At 42.1% G+C, this 22773-nt stretch overlaps 1 protein-coding gene across 1 annotated transcript in view; it reads left to right on the top strand.

Annotated features, from left to right (window-relative positions):
• Window positions 1-14836: 14836 nt before the first annotated feature.
• The window catches only part of ITGB1 (integrin subunit beta 1), a 43510-nt gene continuing 35573 nt past the window's right edge, over window positions 14837-22773 (top strand). The window contains exon 1 of the mRNA XM_063414980.1: window positions 14837-15072. Coding sequence (XP_063271050.1) covers window positions 15064-15072 — 9 coding nt within the window. The 5' untranslated portion in view covers window positions 14837-15063. The remainder of the gene's footprint in view (window positions 15073-22773) is intronic.

Here is a 22773-nt window from a genome sequence, read left to right as displayed (position 1 = left end):
TTGATGTCCCTGAAAAATAAGCATATTGTACACATCCTTTTTGGTGTAGGCTGGCTTCATGGGGGGTTGTGTTTCTCCTGTCCATTAACTGTAGGGATAAAGGCCAAAGTCCTCAGTTCAGCAAGGCAGAAGCTAGGAAGGAGCAGAAAAGGATTGGCCCCAGTTCAGGCTGGATTTTAAGCATGTACATTCTTTCTCTCTTCACCATATTTTTACCCCTCTTGCCTAGAATGCCACATCATTTCATGAGTAAGAGCTTCCTTTTTGTTTCTTCACCCTCATTTCCTGCTGCTTCCATCCTGTAAGACTCCTTCAGGATTTTTAAATTTTTTCCGCTCAGGCTGGGAGAATGCACTGAACTGAACAGATGATGGAGGAACTGATGTGCAAGAAAAATAGAAAAGGAAGGAAGAGAGAAAGAGATGTGAAGATATGGAACAGGGAAGAAAATATGTCCCTCTGCATGCGGAGGCTCTAAGGTGGGTTTAATGAGTAACTAAGGAGTACAACTGTGAGTGCAGGTCACGAGAAAGCTTCACTAGATACAATTTCACATCTTAAAAATAGGTAATTTTATGGTGTGGCTGCATTTTCAACACTGTGTGCATTTCTGATCCCACAGTGAAAAAAATTGAATGCTTAATGTACTGAAATTCATGTAACACTGCCTCAGAAAGCAGTACAGAGATTGTTACTGATCTCATACATCCATCTCAACAGTGCAGGCTTCATATAATTTCAAATACGTTCCCTAGGTAAGTATAGGATTGAGAAATTCCAGTTACAATTTTTAAAAAGAGAAAGCCAACATTTTTTGTACATGAGAAAATAAATGTCCTAAACTAAAATAAGTGCCCCCAAGCAGTTTTCTGTACAGCCTTTGTACACAAGTCCCATAACAAGACAACAAACACAGGTTTGGGGCTTGTTTTGCATTGTCCTGTAATCATCCGGTTTGCAGAAGCTTCTCATTTTCCTAGAAAGGGACTCAGAGGCCAAGCCACAAACACTTTCAAGAGCCAACCATTTTCAGACAAGTTACTTGAAAAAATTACGGGGAAGGGCAGTTTCTTCTCTGCTCACAGATCAGATTAGTCAGGCAGACAAGTCCATTCTAGTATCATGTCAGGATGTCTGAACACGCACCAGCAACCTGTGTACCTGATCCTGAGCTCTCTGAAAGTGCTGGGACTCTCTTTTACCAGCAAAGAGGCATCTCTGCCACTTTTTAGAACAGGACAAAGACATTGAATGGGAAAGATGAAGCAGATGGGTGATGTCATCAGCAACTAAGGCTCCCAGAGCTCCAGATCAAACACCTCAACACCCGGGATGGTGCTACCTGCACCCAGCAGATACAAGCTGAAGCTGGGTCTCCTGACACAGATCTTACTCTGCAGCCACATCTGTGGCTCTGCAGAGCTCTCCAGGCACTGGAATTCCACAGTCCTGTGTCTCCGGGTTCACCTCTACAGACCCAACTGCAGATCAGAGCTTTAGTCTACAATTCTCTCAGGGCATGGGCGAGCTTTTCCCTTAAGTCTTATTTTCTGTCTGTAGATTGCTATCATATAAATGACACCAACAACAAATTTGTTTCTTCCTAGAGAACTGCAATTATGACTCTTGGGTCACTTTTCCTTCCTTCTACTGCATACTTCTATCTGCAGAATTCCAGAAAACTTTATAAATTATGAGACAAAAGGGTTTTATTTCTGGAGTCTAGTCTACAAAGCAGTAAACCTTGGAGGCTTTTTCTTTGTACATGTCCAAAACCACATTTTTGCTCTGGTTTTAGTTATTCTTGAGTCTAGCATAAGGTCTTGGATACTCCTAACAAATTCCTCTATTTCCTTGATGTCAATGTTTGAATACTTGAAGAGGTTAATCCTCCTCCCTCCATTTGCCAACCAAATTCTGCATATTTAGATAGTTTAATTTTCTTATATAGTTTGAAAAAAAAACTCAGCAGAGAGACAAATTTCTTCAGAAAATAAAGTGCTTATAAAAATGTGCAGAGGCGAGAAATCTGTTAAATGCCCTCACAGACACAAAGGCTCCAAAATCAGCTGATGTTGTGGTAAGGAGCAGAAAATGTATTTGGAAGCAAGCCTACAGGAAGAGGGAATATTTTATTATTCAATAGCAGAAGAGGGTTCAGTAAGGCTTATACACCTTGTACACTAAAAAAGTAGGAATTATCACAGCACAGCCACTCGATCTATTTTGTGTTTCCAGCAACGATCAATGGCCTTGGGAAGAACCACAGCAAGCAGGCACCATCACTTCCCTCAAAGTCCTGCTCCAGAGCCATCTGGCCCAGGGTCACAGCTCCTGTTCCTACTCCTGCCAGGGAAAGGATGCTAGCAAGTTCCAGAAAGCTGATATCTGCACCACAAATTTTATGAAGGGTCAGAAAAGTGAAACTCCACTTACAAGCCCTATTAAAATAATTATTTAAGCTAAAACTAGTCCAAGGTCACACTAAAAGATAGTATCTCCTATCTCCATGCTTGGTGCCATAGCCAAAGATGAGACAGAGCTATTTATAAAATCATTTCTGCTACTAAGTTTTGTCAAAAAATACTCTGCATTGTTGCATGTGAAATGGTCTGTCTGGAATATCTCTTACTCGGCAGAGCTTCAGCAGAGTGGGAGTTTTGAGGAAGCCCAGCAGATGAGGGCCAGACAACAGCAGAGGCAGCAGAATTCACAGCCCTGTGATCAGGTACAGCTCTGAGCTGGGAGACAGGCAGGCCCAGCAACCTCTGGCTCACAAAAGTGTTCTCAGATTAAGCTCAGGAAAAAGGGAAAAAAAAGCTGCCTTTTTTTTTTTTTTTTTTTTTTAGATAGAGATAGAGATGTATTGCAAATGGAAAATCTTCTTTTTAATGAGTTGCAGTAAACTCAGTTGATGCTCAGCCCTGAGGTACATTTCTCCATACTGGACTGAATTTAATGCAGCAATGAAGAAGAATACTAGAGTTTCAGGTCTGTTGGCACTATTTCAATTTTCTTTCATAGTTTTATTAGAAAACTAGGGGAGAAACATCTTTCTTCTTGCTCAGGAAAACGAGAGACAGGAGGACAGCCCATGCCAGCCATGCTTTTTCCCTACTCTCCAGTGGAAGATCAGTGTCTTTGTATACTAAACTCAGGTACTTTTAATTCACTTCAAAAAGTTGCTGCCTCTTTTTTCTAATTATTTGTGTGGGACAAAGTCTGACCTGTTTTAATGAAATCCCATTTTAAAAATGTTTTGGCAATATTTAGTGGGAAAAGAAATCATAATGCAACCACTCTTTTAATAGTCTTAAAATGAGACAATCCCACATGAAGCAACGCTGCCCTGCCTTGCAGAATCATTGCCCAGAGGAAAAGCACACCACACCTATTGTGCAGTTTCTATCTTCAGAAGCCTCTGCCAGGACCTTCAGGGTGTTATTTTCTCTCACTGTCTAAAGAACTGAGGAACATAAAACATAAGGAACTAGTTTTATATTATGAAAACAGAAACTCAAAACAAAATATAACATAGAATAATGTATTTAAGGTAGTAGAAAAAAGTCGGGTTTGTCATGTGAAATAGAATTGTTCTAAAGTACTTACATTTGCCTCTTTTTTTCTTTATATAAGTATTATATTAAATACATACTCTGACTAAGATACCAAACCTCACAGGGAACTCAAGATTTAGGAACTCAGAATAAAATGAGCCCATCATTTGCAAAAAAAGCTGCACAGGATATCTTGCAAAAATCAAAACCATGCTGATTTTGACTAATTTCCCTTTTTAGTATTGCAATTTAAGTGAGTCTATGAGGCCAATGGATTCTAGATTAACAGGTTTACCAAATTATTACAAGCAAATTGGTAATTAGTGATGGTCATCCCTTCTGGATAAAGTTCATTGACTTGTAAAAGATCTAACAAAAATTGTCAAAAAAAGTAGAAATGAGAAGGAAAAGACTTGGAATTCAGTCAGGGAGGAAACCACAAGATTTACAGTTTAATAGATCCACTGGTTACAATGGAGATGTGGATGAGGACAACAGCTGGAAACAGAGCTGACAACCCCACAGTTTCCATGGAGTTTCCACCACATCCTATTATTTATTCAGAAGCTATTTTCCAGGAAAACAGCCAGCTAGCTCACAGAAGTGTTTTCAATAAAATAATTTTCAAAGGATGGTGGAACAACAGAATAAGCAGGCCACAGAGAACAGGTGGCCAGGCTTTTCTTTTGGGTTACCCAGTTTGCACGTTTGAATAATAATTTCAAGTGGGTGGTAGTATATTAGAAAGTAGTATATATGCAGTACCTCAATTTTGCACAGCCATATTATATTTTTACACTACTGGCTCATTTTTAGCCCAATTAACATGAAAACATGAACAGTTTTTCATCTCATCACTAGAAACAGGTGTATGTCTGTATGTCCCATAGTGTTTGGACCCCGTAAGTGGATCTCTAGCAAATGCAGAGAGATGAGACGTGAATATTTTTGGTTGCCTGAGGAATATTTTTAACAGAAGAATGTATTTTGAACCGGAGTTGTCCAGCAGCACCAGTAGCCAAAAGTACTGCAGCAGCTGAGCATCTGGAAAAACACTCAAGGACAAGCACAACATTTAGAGCAGCAGCAAGGCTGAGAGCAGCAGCCTGGGCTGAGGCTTTGTGGGGAGGCTGACCTGGAGTGGGGACTTGGGGCACCAGCAGAAAAAGGGTTGTGAAACAAAAAGATTTGGCAGTTACCAAGGGACATTTCCTCGCTGAGATAACTCAAACCAGGGGCCCAATATGAAGCAAATGGCACAAGCCCAGGGCTGCTGAGCCATGCCAGAAGCACAGCACCATCCTTCACACTGTCAGGAACAGGGTGCAGCAACATAAATACTACAGTCTGCATGCTGCTGCCCAAATGCCCCACAGCAGAAGGGAAGAGCGGTTTAGTTGAGCAATAAATTTTGATATTAAAATGAAATGCTACCATAGCTCATTTATAAAGCAGGCAAACCATAAAGATACAAGCACTTAGCAGAAGAGGCTTCACTAGTTTCTCATGAATTCATGTGTTCACTAAAGTTCATGTTTTCCCTAGAAAAATCATGAACGGTGTTGGGATCTCAGGGTCATACAGCAGCATAAGTTAGAGCAATTACGTATCCAAAATAAAGAGCAACAAATCTTACTCATTTCTAGAACAAATGGGTACACCAGTGAGGGTATGAAACATGGGAACTTAAATGCTAACATGAAACTTGTTACTCTTCTCAGAGAATATTGTAACAACACTGCTGAAGAAATCAAAAGCAGATCTGTTTTTGTCCTGAATTTAGCCCGTAGAATTTAGCCTATAAAATTTTAAGAAATCAGTAAATGGCTTTTCATCTAGATGAGTTATTTAAATGTTCTGAATCAGCATTAAAACCAGACAGTATAGAGAGTTACCACTCTGATAGAATTTAAAAAAAGATTTTTGTGCACAAGAGAAAAACCTTTATAAATCACATATGTATACATACATATATGTATGCATCTATGTATATGCATATATATGTACAAACGTAAATAGATCAAAATTCAGATTCCACTTACACAATAATTAATTCACATCTTTTCCCTCACTTCAAGAAATGTAATCACATAGATTTTTGTCTTTTATTTACCAGTACTGGAAAGAAAGGAAGATGACAGGGGGTGACATCTAAAATTTAAGGAGCCAGACACCAGAATTCACATTCCTTGCTCAGCCAGGAAAGCACTCTGTATGATTGAGGGGACACTCTATCACTGGATATAAGCTTAAGGATATGAAACCTTAAATACCACATGAGAGTGTCATGTCAGTGAACTCCTATATGAAATTAACTGCATATTGTGTAGTTGGTGGATGAGATCTCCTCCATCATACATCAAGACATTAAATATAACCATCCTAGGATTTTCTTTTAGACATAAATTATCTCATAACTGAGTATTTCTTTTACTAGATGATTCAATGACTTCTGCGAAAAGAAAAAATGATAAAAATGATGAAGTGAAAAAAAAATCTTTTAAATTAGCTCACTTTTCTGTATCCCAGGAAAAAGCTTACATCCAGAAATACCACAGTGCTCTTAAGACAGTAAGTTCAGTAAGATAAAGAGAGTAAGGTGATACAAGTAGTTCAGTATATGGATTTATTAGTGCTGTGTCATTTGGTTTTACTTCAACAACTGAATAAGAGCAAAGGACAAACCTTCCACTGCAGGTGAAGTGTCACAAGCAAGTCTGCACCTTTTCCCACAAGTGACTCAAGTTCCTGTTTGCACTTAGAAGTCAAGGCTGAGAGTATGACTAAAGCAAAAATGTGCAGACAACAAGAATGACAACCTTTATTTTCACTTCAGTACCATCCTTTCCCAACAGAATATAAAAAACCAAAAATTACACCACTTTTATTCAGTTTACCTCCAGTAAAAGGTTGAGGTGTAGCAGATAAAATTGTTAAATAAATACCCAAGGCCTGCCTGGTATAAAATTAAATTTTAAATAAGGAAGAACAAACAAGTCACTTGAAAGCCTTAAACATGCTGTATAAATAACCCACGATGCTATCCAGAATCAGCTGAGCTGTAAGCATCATCTGCCCCAACCATGAGTCAGCTTCAGTCAGTTCACTGTACTTTTATGGTACTTTCAAAGACAGAAAATACATCTCCCAGCAGCATAAAAGAAATCTCTGAAATGTGAAACCAGTATTTAGTGGGTAGGTACTCTCTACTATAAGATGGCAATGAAATTACTGAAATAAATAAAATGCCGGTATATTTAACATTTCTGACTCCTTATTTTTAGTCCAAGTAGAGGACTGAAATTAAAGCATGAAATGAAAAGCAAATCATGTGCTCTTAAGGCCAAACCATTTTAAACTCTTTGTGAACTGCTCCTTCTGTACAGCAATTCTCCAAGTGTGCAAAGCAGCACTATGGCAATGTGGATTCAGTGCACAGGGAATGCTTCCAGCTGTTTGCATCCCTCCCACTCCCAGTATGCATAACATCCTGGCTGGTAGAAGTTATATTTGTGTTTAAACAAGATAAGGCTGATTTACATTAGAGGAATGTTTCTGATCAATCATTTGTGCTGAACAGCCAGTGACTAAGTGGAAATGTTCCACAGAGAGTTCTGCCGAATAAGAACTGAGTAAGAAGTTTATAAAACTTCAGGACGTGGTTACAGTCTCTAATCTACTTAGCAGAGAGCTCACAACTTCCTGCAGCTGCTTGCACACATTTCTCCCAGTACTCAGGTCCATTATCCATTACTGTGGCACATAAAAGGGAGGGAGGGCTCTCCACACTTCACTTTGCCCATGGAGAGTTAAGTGCCAAGTACAAACTGATTGTTACAGTCAGGGGAGAGAGATGTAAGACTTTTCAGGCACTAATCTTCAGGCAGCATGAATCACTCTGTCCACTGGCTGGTTTCAGCCTAGAATCTAAGGAGCTGCCTCTGGCTGAGACAGATCTCAGGGAAGGTTTGGTGCTGGCTGTTTGCAGGAGGGATCCTGGGCTGGGGCTCTTTGTCAAGCTGACAACAGCGATGGGGCCAGCACATCTGTGGAAAGGTGAAAAGATGCTCTTATCTTTACCAAGCTGGGAATCTACTGGCCTGAGTACATCCTCTGCTCTTGAGGATGCCTTGTAGAATAGTTTTATAGTCCACAAATAGATATTTACACCAATATAATACTTCTGCTTTGATATTTGAAAAATAATAAAAGAAAGCAAATTAATTTTAAATAAGGTGCTAGCCTTTTATGATGTTTTCATAAATAAAAAAAATTAAAGAACGGGGGTTTGGACAAAAATGACAACTTTTTTTTTTTTTTAAGACATGCTGTCAAAAGATAAACTATCAAAATGGATATGTTTCAAAGCTAATTTAATATATATGACTATTAATCATGGCTTTTAAACTTAGTCAGATCTGCTTAGACAATGAAATTACACAGCACAGACCAATTTTAATTTAAGATTTACGTGTGATCTTACAGCTATGTCAGAGAATTATTTAAATTGAACAGCATCTTCTTTTCAATTTACAGCTTTTTACCCATCTCAGTTCTAGGAAATTTATTAATATGACTTCAGCAATATCCCCATAAACCTACAAAATTAGTATGTAAGTATTACTGCCCTCAGTAAAGGCCAAATTTCTGTTTATAACTCAATTTTACCTATTATACAGCTCTGCAATATTCATGCATCAGGCTGAAGGCATCTAAGAAAATAATTCTCCTGAAGTTCTGTGTTTGCCTTTGGAAAGTAAAAACAGACCTGCCATTTTCAATAGAGTAAAACTAAGATACAAAAACTGAAGTTAAAATAATTCCTGCAACTTCCCATCCTCAGGGCAAAGGTCTTAAAGCCTTGAGAGGCATCCCTGGCCTTTCTTATGACAGCATTGTAAATGAGGCTACTTTATGAGACTGGACATGTATATTTGATAGAAACTAGAATTTGACATTTTCCAAAGCTCTGTTTATAGCATGCAGACTCCAATCAGAAAGTAGCTTGGTGGAGTTCTCTTGGAACATGCAGGTTCATTTTCAGAAGACATTGTGTGCCTCAACAGCTCTTGGAATTCATCTTTTCTGCATGGGAATCAGGGACAGATCAGTGCAGCAGGAATGGGTGAACACGAGGGTGAACGTGCCACTGGCGAAAGGAACAGCCCAGAGCCCACATGGCAGAGCAGAAACAGAGGACTGTTCAAAGCAGGTGAGGAAATCTGAATGATCACAGATTAAAATGGGGAGAATAAAAAGGAAGTCAGGGTAAGATGGAGGATGGATCATATATGGTACAAGAATTTTTGTGATACAGGTATCAGATAAGCAAAGAGAATTAAGATTTATGTTTACTAGTCTGAAGACAGTTTAATTTTAGCTAAACCTCAGCTACAGCAGAAAGCCAATGCCACATACTCAAGTATGTGGTTACAGAAAATACCACAGATCCTGAGTAAGCTGTGAGGCAAAAGGCTGAAAGCCAAATGCCTTTTTACCACCTGAGCAATTGCACATCCAGAACGGCCTACATGTGCATTAGAATCATAGTAACTTTAAAATACATTTTAACCTGTACTAGAGTGATCAGATCACCTCCTTGCAATGTTCAACCTTGTTCTTTTTGAGCCTTTCTCCAAACTGCTTGTGAATCTCTCTGTTGTATCATCAACAACTGTATTTTCACTTTCATTCCTTTTTTGTTCATCACACCCAGCTAAAATCAGAACTTTGTGTTTCTAAATATGTCAGCTGTGGCCAGAATATCCTACTGCCAAGGATACTAGCAAACTAAAATACTCCCTACCTGATGATGAATTTAATTTAAGAGCCTGCACCTATAGACTGAGAAACTCAATCATTTGCTTGATGAGTCCTGCGAGTTACACAGCTTACTGCTGTAAAATAACTGCAACTGCTGTCAGAATCATAAAGAAGGCAAGAAAACCTGGGGGGACAGACAACAGAAAGTTAGAATTGCTTTGTATTAGATTCTGCTTAAATGGCAAGGTAGAGGGATACATCAATATTCAAGCAAAACTGTTATTAATGTCCAGACACAACCTCTTAAGAAAAAGAATATTGATGACACTTGTTCTAGAAAGATGACATCATATGGGGATCATTGAGAGTGCACAAGCAAGAGGTTTTGGCTTTAAATCTCTGGCATCTTCATCCAAACATCATTACTGCCAAAGCATTTTAGATATGAGCCTTGAAAAAAAAACCTTCTAAAAAGAGTCAGTGAAATTATTTGAAGAAACACAATCAGAAAAATAACTTCAGGTGTGTAATAATGGGGGGACAAATTGGGAGTTTCAAAACAATCTCAATATAGGACTCTTCTACTTGGCAGAAATAATATAAGAAAAATATTCTGCTTTTTTTCCATTGTTTTCTACTGGAACTGCCAATCACCTTATACAATAGTGATTCTATTTGCCCAAATCTCTTTTCCCAATGGTACCATTACTATTTATTTCTTTCAGACTATTTTTGTCTTTTTTCTTGCCTACTAGTCTTGCGTAAAAATTCTGTTTTCCACATAGCTCCTCTTTCCCCTATATATCAATGAACATGAAATATGTCCTTATTCCCACTCTCATGACAAACCCTCAGTACCAGTAGACTGTTACCATCTCCTACTTTTTCTGCAGCTGATGATACCAAAATCCTCCTTTCTCATTTCTATCCATCGTCTCCCCTGCAAAAGTCTAAATTTCAGTAATTTTATGCACTAATAACTACTGCACTGAGGTTGCAGAATGTCCCTCTGGGCAAAACTGAAGCCGAAGAATTCTTCAAGGAAAGCTCTTGCAATCGTCCTTGCTCATTTCTTTGGGGGCAGGGGAATTCATTTTTTCCCTGAATGAGCATGAGCTGCTTGTCCAAACAGTGGGAATCCCCTGAGAAGGAGGGAACAGAATATGTAAGCACGTGATCTCAGAGTCTCACAGAATAAAGGCAGCACATGGTAAGAATTAACTAATTGCTGAATCTCAGAAATTTACTGTGCATTCAGAATTACCATCCTTTGGGGATATTTTTAATCTCCCATAGGCAGCTTTTCTTGGGTAATTAAACACTAAAATATCTTCAAGCCTGAAGTTTTTAAATCTAGTTCTCTAGAAAACATGCTTCATTTCGAGCAACATAAGGAGCTGGTGCAGAAGTTCTCTGCCCTGTGTTATAATGAGTGCTCGAACATAAATCTCAAAGACTTCAATCTCTTCACTTAACTCCTGCTCACTTCACTTTGGAACACAGGGGACAACCTGTGGTTCATGACTAAGGATGAAAAAAGATTCCTGCCTTGCCTGTTGAGGATCAAAATACCTTACAGAATTTCTGCATAAAACAAATGATCTTCACAATGACATAGGAGTCCCACAAAAGTGCTTTGGAAGATATAAGTTTCACGTGACAAACAAGAAGGGATGTGTATGCTAATGGCAGCAACATTAAACAGCAACAGCTCAGCCTACCCAACACACACAGAGGGGAGAGCAGCTCTTCAGCTGAAAAAGTGCGAAAACGAGCCAGAGGAAGGATCAGAAGGCACAGTGCAGCTGTAACAAAGGCTATCCCTCAGCCCCTCTATTCCCACAGCCTGCTCTGTGCCAGCAAGGGCACAGTCCCACCAGAAGGGCCATGTGCTCTGCCGACCTCTCCTTTCTTCTTGCCTGACAAGTTGCTTTTTAAATGCTGCTGAGCTGAAGGAAGGGCTTGGCGGACTCCGACCTTTTCAGGCTCATGTTAAACACAGGACTGTCGATTGAGCCAAGCAGAGATCTAAGTGTTGATCATAAACCAGGTGTTGATATATCAGCTTTATTGCACCTACTTGCCACATAGTGCTCCCGTGAACAGCAGGCAGGCAATCTGGCAGAGCAAACCTTTGCCCGCAGGATACAACCCATGGCAGTCTCCTGGCTGAACATTTGTGACTCACTTCACTCCTTGTGTGGAGCAGGAGAACATGGCTCCAGTGTAAACACAACATTCCATACCGTGGGCACGCTGTACATGGCTGACAGGACATGCTCCCTGCCTGCCTCCAGAGAAGTGCTGCTCGTCCCTCAGGAGGAGACAAATAGAGGCTGTTATCAAAAAAAAAAAAAAAAAATTACCACAACCACTTAGCACCATCATTTCCTGTACTAAGTGACCCTTCTAATAATACCTTCTCTCTGAATCCTGTGTCCAAGCCCTAACATCTCCTCCATCCTCCACGCTGGAAGCCAGAGCCCAGTGCTGACCAGCTGCCAGCAGGTCTCTCTGTGCCCCTTGGCGACTGCACAGCTGCTGCTGGAATAAAACAGCGGCTGCAGCTGCTGCTGCTCTGCTCCAAGGTCCGGCCAGGAAAACTGGGTACTCCTGCAGCCAGCTCAGCCCAGGTGGCTGCAGTCTGATGTGTTCCCAGATCTGCTTTCTTTTCCTGGCTCCATTGCTATCCTTGGGAAAATTACTTTGACTTTCTGTTTTCTCTCCCATCCTTAATCTATCTTTTGTGATTAGACCATGATTTTTTACGTCAGGTTTATAACTTGGTTTTCTTTAGTTTGGAAAGAAAAAAATACCTTAAGTAGGGTAGGAGCATTTTGAAGAGGCAGGGAAGGAAAAGAGGGGTGGAAAGGAAAAGTACTCTGCTGTCAGTAACAAAGTTTGTTAGGAAAGTGGAGCAGTACAGATAAATTACCACTCCCTGGGGCAGAGGTGAGTGAGATATCTAGTACAGTGTGACAAAGTAAAGGTGGAAGTGTTAGTGGCTTGTGAGATTATGAAGCCACCTAATGAGCGCACTGATGGGAGACATTTGCATTTGGGTATTAATGTGCAAACCACGGCAGTCCTGTGTTTGTTATCACTGAGGCCCCAGTTGAAAAATCTCTCCCTCTAAACCCTTTGCAAGCTGCAGGAGTGGAGTACATGCTGGAGAACAGGGTGACACCTCCCTGGCTGTGTGCGCTTTAGTAAGTCAGAGTTCAGCGGCCTGGCAGCAACATGTGGCGAACGGGAAACTGCAGCCAAGGAAATAACCTGATAACTGGTTAGGAGCTGCTGCAGCTTCTCCTACCAACCAGTTCCTGCTTCTCTGGAGGCAGTGGCTCCCCAGGCACCCAAGTGACCCCTCACTCCCAAGGTTCCCAGCCAGGCACTGGCAGGGATTGCAGTAGAGCTTCCTGGCACAGGGATATGGAGCTGGAGCTGCAGCTGGGCACCCCTGATTTACAGAGCTGGCTTCTTTACAAAGACAACACTGGACCAAAACCTGGTTTGGGATTCATCTTTATGTAAAAGTTATAATAAAATCTGTATCTGCCAGATAAGTTAACAGTGAACCAAACACTTCCCAGCTTCCCACTCAATCCATAAAAACCCATCTTTTCTAGAGCCCTCCTGTGCAAAACTGTTCACTCATTCTCCCAGATGTCATGTACACTGCAGTACAGAGATGCTACATTAAACATTTTGACATCACCTACAATTGTGTCTACTGGCTCAGACACCTCCAGCAATTTTTTTCTGACATATTTAGTACTTCAGAAGTGTTGGAAAATAAATGATTTTCATACCCATCTGTGCTCTCCAAAGGAGTCCAGAACGCAGCCAAATAATTCAGTGATTTTTTTTCAGCCATTTGTGAGACTTTTTCCTGTTGATTTCCTATTGCTCAGCACAGCCAGCCACTGGCTACTTGACACAATAAGGTCTGTGCAGAGCATTGGATAGCACTTGAACTAGTCTGTTGAGCAGTTTTATTTACTCCTCAGAGCCCCAGTCATCTTGGTAGCACATTTTTGGCACCACTTCTTTGCGGTACACTATAGTGGATGGCTGCTCACTATTTGCATATTCTGGCAAAATCACAGAATACTCCGAGTTAGAAGAAACCCACAAGGATCGAGTCCATCTTTTAAGTGAATGGCCCCTACAAGGATCAAAATCCACAACCTTGTTGTAATTAACACCAGATGTGCTTTTTTCCCTGCAATAAAGAAGCAGATAAGAATACCTTGGATAAAAGTAATTTTTATCTTCCAATATTTAAATTTCCTATGTTTTTGGCAGATCACTATTCCTCCAGCATTTGCTTTTACTTTGCATGGCATTAATTTTTACCATTTTTAAAACTTGTCTTTCTGGTGGCTTTCTTCTTTCCTAGCAGTATGCATATTATATATTGATTTACCTATTGAAACATATAGTCCTTGCTGTCCTTATCTTTGAATGTCAAAGTTAGTTATCTACTATTTCACTTGTGCACTGCTTGCTTTTGATGGAGCTGCTTGGAGCAGCAGTCTGTCACTTCAAGCTCATTTTCCAACACCACTAAAACAGTTTTGCAATTACAGCTGTACGAGCATTAAAAGCTTCTGCTCAAACAGCTGTTACAAGACTGCACCCTAAACCCCTGCACTGCACAAGTGGAACATGGGTTTGGATCACAGGCCACTTTTAATCACTTTACTTTGAGTAAAGTAGAAACATCATTCCTTTCTTATTTCAAAAGGCAGCTAGAAAGCAAGCAGGGGAAAAATGATTAAAATTATGAACAAGTTGTAGCACTGCTGGTTAAGTTAACCATACAAAAACAAGAACTGGCACAGGCTCCAGTAGCCACACATGAAGGCACAGTGCCTAAAGCTCTGAGCTGAGTTCATAGCGTTTCCCAACACCTAACCTTCAAAAGGGGTCGAATGGCATGCTTTTTAAATTTTTTAATCGGTAATTTCCAAAGTTCCTACTTTAAGGGACACTTTAAAATACCAAGGGCACGCTCCGAACACCAGCAGGCTCCGGCCGAGGGACTTGGGGAAAGCCTCTTTTCAGCTCTGAGCATGTCTTAGCACCAGACAAGCCCACTCATGGCTTAGTGACTTCCACACCCATCAAACACTTAGTGACTTTTGGAAGCGGCACCAGCAGGAGGGGCGGGCGATCCCGCTTTGCCCAGGCTCCCCGCTGCCTCCGCGTGGAACCCGGCACGGAGGGGAGCAGGAGAACCCCTCTGGAACAGGGCTGGGCTCCAGGAGCCTTTCGGCACCGGCGGCAGCCAGGAGGCCGCGGGCAGCCCCAGCCGTCCCCGCCCAGGCAGCGGCTGCAGCGCTGGGCCCGCCGGCCGGGCCGCTGGCAAACCCCGCCAAATAAGGCGCTGGCGGGCGGCACGGAGGGGAGCGGGAGGGAAGCGGGCACCGAGCCCCGCCTCAAGCGCGGCTCCCCCGTGCCTGCCCGCCGCGCCGCAGACGCCTCCCCGGCCCGCTTGACGGCAGCGGGGAGGAATGTGTTTCCGGGGCGGGTAGAGCGGAGCGCGGACCTCCCCTCCCCTCCCCCGCGGGCCGGGCTCCCGCAGCAGCTCGGAGCAGGCGGCGGCGGGCAGCCAGCGAGGAGCGAGCCCGGGCGTCCGCCGCGCCCAGCCCAGCCCAGCCCAGCCCAGCCCAGGACGCCGGGGCAGAGGGAGCCGCAGCGAGCCGGGCGGGCCGGAGCGCGCCCGCTGCCCGGAGCCATGGCCCAGGTAACGGGAGAGGACGGGCGGGGATCGCAGCCAGCCCGGAGCGAGACGAGCGGTGCCTGCGGCCGCCCCGGGGCTCAGCGGCTCCGGCGGGCTCCGGCGGGCGGCGCGGGGCTGCGAGCGCCGCTCCCCGCGCCGGGCGCCGCCGCCCCGCGTGCGGCTCCCTCGGCGCCCGTCCCGGGCGGAGGACGGGGCGCCGCCTCCCGCCGTGCCTGCCCGGCGCTGTGGGCGGGAAGGTGTCGGGCCCAGCCTGAGGCTTCCTGTGCCGGCGGGACGGCGGCCTCGGGCCTCCCGTGCCGCTGGGGCCGGCCGGGCCTTTGTCCGCTCGGGCCGGCCCTACCCGGGCAGCGCCCCGACCTCTCCTCTCCGAGAGGGACGGAGCCCGTGCCGGTGCCGTGCCCTGTGCCGCCGCCACCTCCCGCCTGTGGTTCCCGGGGAAGGGGCAGCTCTGGGCTGGGAAAGTTTCGGGTGGCTTCCCGGGAGTGCGGGCGAGGGCGGGCGTCCGGAGGGGGAAGGTGCCTTCCGCGGGAAGCGGGCGCTGGAGACACAGGAATGGGTACGAGAGGAGTGAGCAGTGCAGGAACTTGAGTACCCAGGGTTTGACCTGCACGTATCTGCACCCGAGAGCGGGATATGTGCAGTTTGAATGACGGGATGGTCGCAGTGCAGCGTTTGGCTGCTCCATCCGCCCAAACTGGCTCTGAGCCTCTATAGCTTGCTATAAAGTTGTGTCGGGATGGAAGTGGGAGTGTGAGGCCTCTATGTCATGTCCCACATGGGATTTCTGAAAAATCTTACAGCAGTAGTGCAGTGCTTTGTCTCCTGTTACTGCCTTCGTTTACTGGTGGTTGGAAGGAAACATGAAGCGATGGGAAATCCATTCTGAGTCACTGTTTAGGCCCATGTCAGATGTCTTTAAGTTATGGAATAAGTATCTGACTGCCTGTTAAACTCATTAGGTAGTCTTTGTGACTATTTATGAAAAAAAGTTGATCGGCGTTGATGTTTGCTTCGTTTGTCCTTGATAGAATACAACAGTCCATTCATGCCAGCACATGTGCACATAACTGTTGGGTGAAAATGTTGATTTTTCTGGTAGATTTGCCGTTGCTGCTACAGTCCTGTTCATGCCAAGATACACAAACCTGTAGGAGTAAGGATTGTCCCCATTTAGATTAGTGGAACCACGCACGGCTAATGATATTTGTGTGCTAAGGTGTTGAAATGAAGCAGGACTTTATATATGTGGAAACAGATTTAAATAACTTGTACTCCTGGCACACAGATCATTTGCTAGGTGATGGTGGTAGCATGAGAAAAATTAGTTTTGAGAAATGAGACAGCTTGGTAGTAGTGAGGGGGTTTTCTTGTTCTTGGTTGTTTGTACGGGGGTTCTTTAAGTAGTATTATACTACTAGAAAGATGTAAATTAGACTAAATTAAACAAGACTAAGAGCAGCAAAGACATTCATTGTCCACATCCATCCCAGCGACGAAACCGATGATTCATTCTCCTGTCACAAAAAATATTACTTGCCTCTGGGAAATGATTAAGTAGCATTTTGCAAGCGTGCCTAAGGCTCTGTTTATAAGGGTTGCAAAAACAGTGAGCCATTGGCAATAGGTTGGCAAGACAAGACAAGTTCAAGATGTGAACACCTTCAACTTTTGTCCTTTTCAAAGATGTGGCAGCTGAAAGGTGAAAAGCTGACAGGCAGGCATAATCCTAACTTGATCAAAGGTGAAGCTGGTAAGTGCTGTATCTGTTTGCAGCCACATGATAAATAAACCATATTTATTTCAAAATGAAATGTCAGCAGTTAAAACTCTGATGGTCTTTTGGGTGCAGCCAGGGAGCCCATTCTGCTGTGTTCAGGCATCTCATCTGTGCCATGTCCCCAGTAATGCCCACCCTTGTGAGGGACTGATTTGGAGGATTGCTTGTGTCTGTAAGAATATGCGTGAATTTGTGATGGGAATGCAGAATTTCTGTGTTTTGTCTTGAGTGTTTTAAATGACTCAAGTGGTTTGCCTTACACCACTTCCTTTGGGAAGTGATTCCCAAAGCTGAAAAAAAGCTGTCTGAGAACTTTCCCTGCTGTTCTTTCTTCCTGATTCATGATTTCATTCCTCTCTCTATGCCTCTCCTTGAGTAGCTCTGCTGTAGTTCAGATTTGAAAAAAGCTTGTTTGCTATAGCAGCAGCTCAGGAAGTAGATAACTTGGGTGGCAGAAAGGCAAACTTGGGGAGAGCCACGCGCACATGGGGTGGGCACGTGCTGTGGTCTCCCTTGCCCTGAGTGTAATTCTCTGCTGCTGCTGCTGTGAGTGCCCGTCAGTTGTTTGTGAATAGTTGTCATGCCTACCTTTCCACTCAGTCTCGATTTAGTTGAATGATGTGATGCACACTTCGCTTGTGGTTCTCCCAGCCTCTCATCAGTCTGCTGCAGGCCTCGTGGTTGGCTCTTGGTACTGAAACAGGTTACTGCAGCTGTGATTGCTCAGCAGGCTGTTAAGGACCTTCTTGCTAAGCAAGGGCTCTAGTTCTGCATCGGGCTCCCTTTCCTTCCAGTGGACAGCCGTGCAGAGTCCCTGTTGTTCCTCTCCTGGTCCCAGAGCCGGTGTTTCTTCAGTGTGGACCTGCTCATGATGCCCCGTGCAGCCTTTGCTTGTGCCACCTGCCACTGCTGCACAGGTGGTACATGTGTGAGCTGTGCTGCTGCTGTCTCTGGTGGTTCTCACATGGTGTGAGGAGTGGGTTTTGTGGAGGAAGGCTGGATGGAGCTTGCTGGCCATTGGTGTACCTGACCTTCCTCTTCCTCATTCCTTTCCAAATGTGTTTTGTACCCCTTCCATGTAAGAGAGACTGTTGTAATCAGTGAGACATCACATAAATGAAGTTAAATCAGTATTAATCACTAGCTTTAAGATTGCTCATGCCACCTCATATGGCACTTGGAAAAGACATTGATTAGATAGATCCAGAAAAGACAGAATCCATACTTTACAATAGCAGAGCCTATTCTGCCTCTTTTGCTTCTCTAGAATGTCAAGTGATTTTTTTTTCAGGATGGCCAATCCCCTTGGCATCCTTTTAATTCTTAGGAGCTGCTGTCAGCTCTCTGAGAGGGAAGCTTTGTTGAGAGTGCTTTTTTTTTTTTCTTTGCCTTTTAAGCTGCTTCTATTGGTAGAGCTCATAAAGCAATTACATAAATTAAATCAATCTTAAAAATGTAATTAAGGCAATATGTAGTTAGATTTATTTTGGAAGTGTCATTAAAAAGTACTTTCCAGTATGTGTACTATTCCCCTGTGACTAGATTTTTAAGTCAGCTGCTATATTCTGCGCCTGGTAGAAAATTTCCAGTCTCCCAGCAGCAGCAAACTCGGAGTTCAGTCTGTGTTTTCCTGCCTCTCATCTCCCATCTGTCTTTATATTGCTGATTCTACAAATTGTTTCACTCGCCCCACTCGCCTTGCCTTGAAGTCCTGTTCTAATAGCAGTGTTCTCACTGCCAGTGACAACGCTGCTGGTTCCATAGTCCAGGTTTGTCAGGCTTCTGCTCCGCCGTAGGTGTGCAGGGATGTTTTTTAGACAAACACATCTCAAAGCTGCACATGACAATAAGTTTTTGTTGTATGGGAGAGTTAGCTGGTTTTTTTCTGAAGAGGGTGTTTATTTGCTTTTCGAGAGGGAAGGAGTATCACAGCTTTGAGAACAAACGAATAGATGAAGAAATTCTGCAGTTCTGTCTCTTGAACAGATGTTGGCAATGCCTGTGTCTGATTTAATCCTCCTTTTGTGTCAGAAAATTAAAATCTGTTGGATAGTTGTAATGCTGCTGAATGTTGTCATTTACAGTAGATATGTTCTCCTTTTTTTCTGTGCAGTTCCTCCTTGCTCTGCTCTGTGGTGTATTGTGTTGCCAACTTTCTAAAAATGATGATGTTCCTTGTCATGTGGTAACCAGAGGGGACCACAATATTGACCAGTATCTGTCAGTTATTGTGGCTATGGCGTTTCTGGGGTAGCCTAAAAAGCCATTTGTGTGTTTACCCACAAATGGGAAGACAAATTCTATATCTTTTTTTTTTTCTTTTGTAATTTGTCCTGCATAGGTGTCATCCAGTAACCTAAACTCCTAAAACTACAAAGCAGAATAAATTTATGGGAAGACTTTTTCTCTGAACTTTTTTCTCTCCCACCATGTGGGAAATAATGTGGATTATTAGTGTAAGTACCAGTAAAAAGTATATACAGCTTCATTATAAGAAATTGTCGTGTCCTTTAGCTGTGTGAGTTTCTAGCCCGATTTAAGACACATGTAAGCTTGCTGAACAGATTCTGTTGGGAATGTTACAGAGAAAATTAAAATTTTAACTTTTGTGAATGAAAAATGAGGCACTAGCACCTCATTATACATCACTAAATAATATGATTGCCTTTTTCATTACTAAAGGTGCTCTCTTTAGCAGAATATTGTTAAACTTCCTGTATTTTTGTGATAACCACCTTCTCTTACTTTTCTATTCATAAACTAATCAGAGTGGTTAGTAGACTTCCTGAGCTGTTGTATTCTCCCATTAATTGATTTGATATGTTCAGAGAGATGGTAAAGTCTCTAATCCATAACAAAACTTGCACATAACCAAGCATGTGGCAGGGGAACTATAATATTAACATTTTCTTTAGCAAAAGGTGATAGAGTCCCTACTTGTTATCATCTTTGGAATGTCACTGAGCAGAGGCTTTTTAATATATTAGTGATTTTTTTTTTGCTATATCTTTCTCATTTCTCTTTACAGTCAGCTGCAAAATGGGTTATGAAACATGCTTTCTGTCTTAAAAGCAGTTTCTGTGCTTTTTTTCTTTTCCAACAGCAGCAACAAAATACCATTAGTATTCTTGTGGTTTTATTGGAGGGGAAAGTTTTGAGTAACAAAGCTGAGGCTGGAATCTTAACTCTGTTATTACTTGTAAGAGCTGAGATTCTCATCTTTCCTCACCATCCTTTTCATCCCTTTCTATTGCAGAAAAATGTTTTGTGAATCTTTCTTAATGCAATTTTCATGTTTTGTCAGCAAATCATTAGACTATAAAAGTCGCTCTCTCAAAATTTCTAATCTGTAAGACCATGTTTAAGTGCAGGTTTCTCTTTATAATGCTCATAAACTGTAAAATATAAATATCTAATGCCAGTATTTCCTCCCCCAAATGACTGGCATCGTATTTGTAGTTCTCTTATTTCTGCTTTGTGTTTTGTATGACATCACTTACTTATACTTAACTTAGTCCTAGTTTTGACTCATTTAGTTTTAACTTCTGCTCTTGGTACATTCTAGTGCAAAAGCAGGAAGAAGGGCTGTTGTTTGTGCGAATTCTTGTTGTTTTAAACTATAAATTTCTTTGTAGTATTTATATTAAGAAGAAGTACTTGCATGTAGTTAATTTTCTGTTACAGCTATTAATACTTTTTTTTAACTACAGATGTATAAGTAAATCATTTTTGATATGGAAGCTGAACTGAAAAAGAGAAATCTTTCTTCTTTTCTCATCCTTTGTGGTGGAATGAAAAAAAGTAATTATATATTGGGCTGAACTGAAACACTTAACTTACCGTCATTTAAAGATGACTGATTTGTGGTTATTTAGAAGAGAAGTAATTGTGTTAGATTCATTTAGAAAGAGTCAGTATTTCACTTAGGAAATAGTGATGAGTCAAAGGTGGTATCTTGGATATCCGTGCATACTTGGTCTTTGGGAAACAAACCTGAGACTGGGATGTGTAGTTTGGCATAATCTTGACCTTGAAGTAAATACTGAGATAAGGATGTGTCCATTCTGCAAGGGGAAAAGGAGGATAAGTTGTCATTCTGGTGTTTCTTAATTTTCTTTGGTGGAATTGTAGTTTAATGTGGCTTAACATGTGCTAACCTCGGGCAGTGGCACCAAGAGTCACATCCTCCCCTTGTGCAGGAAGCTGCTCTACAAAGCCGTCTGATCTGTCCTCATCTGCTCTGGGTCCTCCTAGGCTGGCCAGACCTGCTGGGGATGATCTTCCACGAAGCAGAGGATGCTCTCCCCGTGAGCAGTGGGGTAACCCGAGCATCCTGGGGTCCATAGGGGTCATTTGAAGGACCTGGCGTTCTCTAGCTTGGCCAGCATCCTCCACAAATCCAGCTGCTTAAATTGGCAACATCCAGCTAGAGCAACATTGGCAACATCCTAGACCCTCAGCTGTCTGGTTTCCCAGATCTTGGGTAAAGAAGTTTTGTATAAAGATGAGTACAGCTAAAAGGAAGGTGTGTTTCTGAAGTGGAGATAAATACAAAAGAATGTAATCTTTTTCATGTTAAATCAAAGCACTCTCACAGCTGTCAAAAGATGACACATTTCAGTAGTTGGTTATTAAGAAATTTGGAATAAATTTTGTATCAGGATGACTTCTGATATTCCTAACATATATTTAAGAATAGAGTGGCTGAAGGCTTTATGCTTGTCCAGTCAGCAAGTGAAATGCTCCCTCTTCTGTTAATGAAAAGGAGAAATGAGGAAATCTTTGCTATCATTATCCACAAGGTTGGCTAGGGTAAGCATGTTGATGTGCTGCCAGTGAGTTCTGGCTGGGCTTTTTTTCTTATTACACTGATGTTTTACTTTCTTGTGTATTAGGAAATTAGTTTCAGTGGGCTTAGGATAAAGTCAAGAATTGCCTTCTCAGAGGTTTCTTTTGTGCTTTTCCAAGGTTGTAATTAGTGTGTGTCATTGTGCTGACTTTGTGATGCCAGGTGGAGATTGTCCCAAAGCTGAAGGGCATGCTAGAGCCCATCTGCATAAAAGACAAGGCTTGGCAGTTCTTGAATTATCAATTTGCTGATTTTGTGTCAGAATAGATTAAAAATCTGTCTTTCAGTTACATATGAGTATAATTTATGTGCATTTCCAAAACATGTGAAAGTGTAACATTTTAGAAGCTAACACTTGTTCTTTGCTTTTACTGTGGAGTTCAAAAATGGGGAGTGATTTTTTTTTTTTGTGTTGTTTTTGTCACTTCTATGCAAATACAAATCAATGCGAAATTAATGTACAAGAACTTCAGTGTGATTTTTTTCCTGGGTGTGGACCTCAGCATGAAAAAGGAAACAGCAAATTTCCTTTTTTGGAAGAACATGCTGTGCATATCAGCTATAGGTTGTGAAAAACTCAAAATCAATAAACAGCAATAAACACTTTTTCTATGTATGTGTTATCTCCCTCCACTACACATATTGTTTACATAACTTTTCAAAGGTTAGACTAAAATGTCACACAGCCATGTTACAGATATCTCATTTAAGTGAAAAACTCAACTTCACCTTTAAGGAGTAACTATATGAGTAAGATTGCTGCCAGCATTTTTACCATTGCCAGCTGTCGGGTTTGGAGAGTGTTTGGATAGTAATAAAAGAATTTGCACAGATACTGCCTCTCTTCGGTGCATAATTCACAATGCAGTTTCACTTTCTAAATTAATAATATCTGTATTTAATATGATTAACATTTGTAATGCTGTCTCTGCAGAATTAGAAGAAAGAAGAGCTCACTCATTAGTGATAACTCAAAACTCTGCAGCAGACAATTGGTTTTCAAATTTACCAAAATGTTCCAGTGGCTTTTGAACCATGAATTCAGCTAAAATTGTGTTTAATTTTCATAGGAATGTGG

Source organism: Prinia subflava, chromosome 1 (genome assembly GCF_021018805.1).
Source record: "Prinia subflava isolate CZ2003 ecotype Zambia chromosome 1, Cam_Psub_1.2, whole genome shotgun sequence".
Lineage (NCBI taxonomy): Eukaryota > Metazoa > Chordata > Aves > Passeriformes > Cisticolidae > Prinia > Prinia subflava.
The sequence above is the reverse complement of the archived record's forward strand: the minus strand, read 5'-3'. Positions and strand labels throughout refer to the sequence as shown.